The sequence below is a fragment of the Castanea sativa genome, chromosome 5 (assembly GCF_040712315.1).
Source record: "Castanea sativa cultivar Marrone di Chiusa Pesio chromosome 5, ASM4071231v1".
In the NCBI taxonomy this organism is placed as follows: Eukaryota; Viridiplantae; Streptophyta; class Magnoliopsida; order Fagales; family Fagaceae; genus Castanea; species Castanea sativa.
In genome coordinates, this window is record NC_134017.1 from 1,231,095 (window position 1) to 1,236,342 (window position 5,248).

Genomic DNA, 5,248 nt, shown 5'->3' on the forward strand with positions numbered 1-5,248 from the left:
TCTTCAGATATTTTATTAATCTCAACTTCAGAGCCAAATTGCTGTGATTTTCCAGGCCGGTTTGAGCAAATCCAGAGAATGCAGTTTGTGTGGTCCTCCGCAGTTCACAATGCGCCCACACCACACATTGGCCAACCCAAAAAAAAACTCCCCACTATCTTTAGTAGCTTATAAATAAAAACCATACCCATATGATACTCTCATTCTACTGTGCACAATAACTTGTGAAATTAAAACCATAAAGTCATAAACCAACATTTGACATGGCAAGTCTAAGCATACGCTTTTGTATACTGGCCTTTTTCTGTGCCACCCTTCTCATTATTCCATACACTTGCCTTGCTAAGTTGCCAGAAAACCATGCTGCATTGTTCATATTTGGAGACTCTCTCTTTGACGCAGGGAACAATAACTACATCGATGCCCCCAAATCAAACTTCTGGCCATATGGTAAAAGCTTCTTCAGGTACCCCACTGGTCAATGTGGTTTCTAATATAATTACTTAATTAGAGTTTGATTAATGTGAGTGGCCACTTAACTGTGACTTACGGGTTTTTTTTTTCTTTTTTTTTTTTTGGTTCTGTACGCAGCTGAGTATGCAAACTTGCCGTTGATCAAACCATATCTGCAGCCAAGCTTTGAAAACTATACTGATGGGGTTAACTTTGCATCTGCTGGGGCTGGTGTTCTTCCTGGGACTCGTCCAGGAACGGTATGTGATCTTCTGCAATATAGATATCTACCAATTGCATTAAGGGTTTGAAAATTTGGCCAAAATTAGTTATTGATAGTAATAATGTTAAAGTTATTTTATAACCATTGTTATCATTATGACCTATTTGGGATCCGCTTATTTTGCTGAAACTAAAACTTTTTTGCTAAAAGTACTATAAATAAAGGTAAAAATTAATTGAAATAGTACAATGGAACCTATGAATAATACCAAAAAATGCAGGGCTCATTAATAGCAACAAAAATAAGCTGAATAGTAAAATAAGCTGGCTTTTTAAGTTGGAGCCAAACACACGTCTATTTGGGATCCGCTTATTTTGCTAAAACTAAAATTTTTTTGCTGAAAATACTATAGATAAAAATAAAAGTTAGCTGAAATAGTACAGTAAAACTCATGAATAGTATTAAAAAATGCAGTAGGGCCCATGAATAGTAACAAAAATAAGCTGAATAGTAAAATAAGTTAGCAAAAATAATTTTTACCAAACACACACTTAGAATCTGTTTGGAATTTGCTTATGTTGCTAAAACAGAGAATTTTTTGTGAAAATATTGTAGATAAAGGTAAAAATTAGTTAAAATAATATAGTAGAACCTATAAATAGTACCAAAAATACAGTACGGCTCAAAATAGTTGCAAAAATAAGCTGAATAGTAAAATAAGCTTTCTTTTTAATTTAGAGCCAAATGCACTTAATAAGGAAATGAAGTGAAATTTGAAATGGCAAAGAACTATATATTAACTTGTCGACATATTCTAGACAGCATTTATCTAGGCAGAGCTGCCTTGCTTGTTGAATGAAGTAGGCCCATGCCTCTAGAGCAAAGCAGGGCATTCTCAACATTAACAATGTTATTAATACTAACTTTGATAATAAGATCTTAAACATTAATGTTGAATTTTTTTATGGGTTCAACAATAACAATGTTGATTTTTGAAATTTACCATTTAGGATAACTAGTATATTCATTCTACCTACTCAATAGCATTTTCATTCTGATAAACCTTGAATTGCAACTAAGCTATTTTGAGGAGGTAGAGAAGAAGTTAAAGCAGAAGCTAGGTGATGCAGAAGCCAAGAAGTTACTATCAAAATCTGTTTACTTATTTAGCATTGGCGGCAACGATTACATGGCCTTCATATCATCTGTGAACCAATCCAATGTAATAACTTCTTCTGACAAGATGGAATACATGACAATGGTGCTTGGCAATTTCACCACTGTGATCAAGGTAGGCTTAAGTTCTCCTATGCCTAACATAATTTTATGGATCAATAACACCTCTTTTTTCGCCTTAAACGCTGTTCAATTTCAGTGTCCCCTAAATCATCAATTTGTACAATTGAATTGACACCCCAATTCATGAGAATTGTATCAATGTAACTTTGTTGTTTATATCAGGTATTAAATGATACGGAAATTATGGTTTTTTTCCAAATATTTAGAGTAATTTCCATCTCATTTATGACTTAACCTCCAATTTCAAAGACGGATACATTGATACAAACCTCTAAAATTGAGGTATCAATCGTGCAATTGATAATCTAAAATACATTGTAAATGGGGTGAACTGTGGAAAAGTGTAATTTTCCTAATTTTATCTTTTATTATGAAATAATAAATTACATACATACAAATAAAAGTTTCTTGCTATTATTTTTTCAGAAAGTATATAAGATGGGAGGTAGGAAATTTGGGTTCCAAAACGTGGGGCCTATAGGATGCATGCCTTCCACCAAAGCCTCATTGGGGATTACCAGTGATTTTGCCCATGAGCCTACAGTAATGGCAAAAATGCACAACATAGGCCTACCCAAAGTCCTCAAGAAGATACAAAGAGAGCTACCAGGATTCAAATATGCACTATATGATTACTACACCACCCTAGCTGCAAGAACACTTTACAGTACAAAATTTGGTAATCTTCCTATTCCATCAAAATTTTACCAATATCTTTGCTTGTATATACCATAACTAATCCTTCTTTGTTTTCTCAATAATTATATTGGAGTAGGTTTCAAGGTTGGGAAGAGTGCATGCTGTGGCAGTGGACCATACAATGGGGAGTTCACATGTGGAGGGAAAAATGGGACAGTGAAGTATGAGTTGTGCAGCAAAACTAATGAATATGTGTGGTTTGATGCTGCACATCCAACTGAAAGTGCCAACAGACAATTCGCCGACTTATTTTGGAATGGACATCCGAAAATTACAGGGCCTTACAATCTAAAGAAGCTATTTGACATCTAGTAGAGCTGTGACATTTGGGACTGTATTATGTAGGATTGGTGATTTGGTTTAGTACCCTGGATAAAATCATCTCTAGTGTTTCAAATGTGTCTGTTGGCAAAATGTTTTCCACTTTTACTTCTCTTTTTTTGGTTTTTTTGTCTTAGTGTCTATTTGGCTGGATTATTTTTACTAACTTATTTTACTATTCAGCTTATTTGTCTACTATTCATAGGTCTCATTGCACTTTTTTATACTATTCATGGGTCCATTGTAATATTTCAGCTAACTTTTACTTTTATTTACAGTACTTTCAGCAAAAAATTTCTAATTTTAGTAAAATAAGATGATCCCAAATAGACTTTTAATCTTTTTTTTTTTAATTGATAATATTAGTTTTTATTTTTGAAAATAAGCTAAAATTTATCTTCTATCACATATTTAGCATAAAGCCTACCAAAAATTATACTCCCATTTCACTCATAATTTGCAAATATATTACTGAAAACTTTGATAATGATGCACTTGGCCCATTATACAAAAGTTCTATCCAAAGTCCAAATTGTTAAAACCCAGTTGATCCAAAGCTCTAAATCCAAACTTTGCCCATTCTACAAATTTTGAGTGGGCAAGATGGATAGGCCCAACTAGCATAGTTGTGTTTGTACTTTGTCCCATCTGTAAAATTGACAAATTTGCGTCCAAAAGATGAACAAAACACCTGCTTCATCCCGTTATCAATGTCTTATTTGACAAAACAAAAAGATTAATAAAAGAAATTAAACATACAAGGACAACTCATACTTGTGACAGTGTTTGCCCATAATCACCCTTGTTAAATGTCTTGACACTTGAAAAATGAAAACTGAATTTTGTTTTATTTTAGAGTTTTACAAATATTTTATTTGTATTTTCATTTGAGTGTCAATATGATTAGGGTGAATTATCAATTTCAATATTTAACCGCCAAGAGTGTTGGAACTCAATTAGTTAACACTTCTATAGCTCAAATCCCCCCTCCCTCAATTATCGATCTTTTTTTTTTTTTGGAATATTTAACCCCTTATATTAAATGTGTGTTCAGGGGCCTTTTTTGGTGCTCAACCACATGTTGTCCGCTGGAGGCGTGACCTTGCTAGGCTCAAGTTGTGTTTGGGGAGTTGTATCTGGAATTCAACATTGGGCCACGTAGTGCAATGGCTACCAGCGTACGTTTAGGCCTACAAAATGCGTAAAACCCAAAGTCTAAGAATCATGATAATGGTTGAATAAATATGTAATATGTGTTTGATATAAGAGCCTTGATTAATAATTGTAATAGTAGTTGAATTAAAGTAATACGTATTTAAAAGTGAAGTAATCATGTACTCAATGATGTAAACTTAAAGATATGGAAGTTAAGTCACTTATCTTTATATGATTTGCAACTCCAGCTGTGTAGCATCAGTGAGTTGATAATATCCCAGCAGAATGACTCTAGCGGTGAAAGGGCAGTTTGCTATGATAACTTTAAGATTAAAGATGAAAAATGAGTACAACTAGAGGGAGAAAGAGTATGTCTAGTTGTGTGCAGAGACTGGTTAAGCTTGCCCCTCTTATCATGCATGTAAATGAATTTTCCCCTTAATAATGCTCTTTTAGTTGCTGTAAAGTTATGAATAGTATTGTCTTCCATGAGAAGGGCTTTTGTATAAAGTATTTGTACTTTCTAAGAGAAAGGCTTTATGTAAGATAAATTTGTGTTTTCTAGGAGAAGGGTTTTGATATGAGATCTTAGTGTCTTCTAGGTGAAGGGCTTTAATAATAGAAGTTTATGTCTTCCATGAGAAGAGCTTTTATAAGAGAGGTTGGGAAGAGTATTGAGATGTGTTTATAGGCAGCAAAACAGCAGAATTTCAAAGTGAGAGAGTATGAGAGTGGAGTTTAGAAGAGTTGTGGTGTGTTATATGTAATGGTGTAGTGTGTATGGGGTTTTGTAAGAAAAATGGAGAAATAAATGTTTAGAGATATGGGCAACAAGATAGATGTATTTTCTAAATATGGAGAATTGGAGAATGAGTATAAGAAAGTAATTGTGTTGTAGTGTGTTTAGCAATGCTGTTGGAATTTTCTACTGGAGGATGGATGAGGGCTTATAAAGGGTAGTTATGAGATAAAGGCTGAAGGGTTTAGTTCCTAATTTGGAAACTAAAAGCTCAAAACTTCATTAAGAACTTAAGAAGATAATTAAAGGGAGAGAGAATGGAGAAGTTTATGAAAGAGTTGTTCTTCTCTATTGGTGTC

General features: G+C 33.7%; 1 protein-coding gene across 1 annotated transcript; it reads left to right on the plus strand.

Moving 5' to 3' along the window:
• The first annotated feature begins 221 nt into the window (after positions 1 to 221).
• On the plus strand, positions 222 to 3,123 carry LOC142637447 (GDSL esterase/lipase 3-like). The gene is made up of 5 exons (XM_075811719.1): positions 222 to 466; positions 592 to 713; positions 1,757 to 1,967; positions 2,402 to 2,654; positions 2,751 to 3,123. Exons 2-5 carry the CDS (start codon positions 655 to 657, stop codon positions 2,984 to 2,986), a joined length of 759 nt encoding a protein of 252 aa, XP_075667834.1. The 5' UTR covers positions 222 to 466; positions 592 to 654; the 3' UTR covers positions 2,987 to 3,123.
• Positions 3,124 to 5,248: the final 2,125 nt, after the last annotated feature.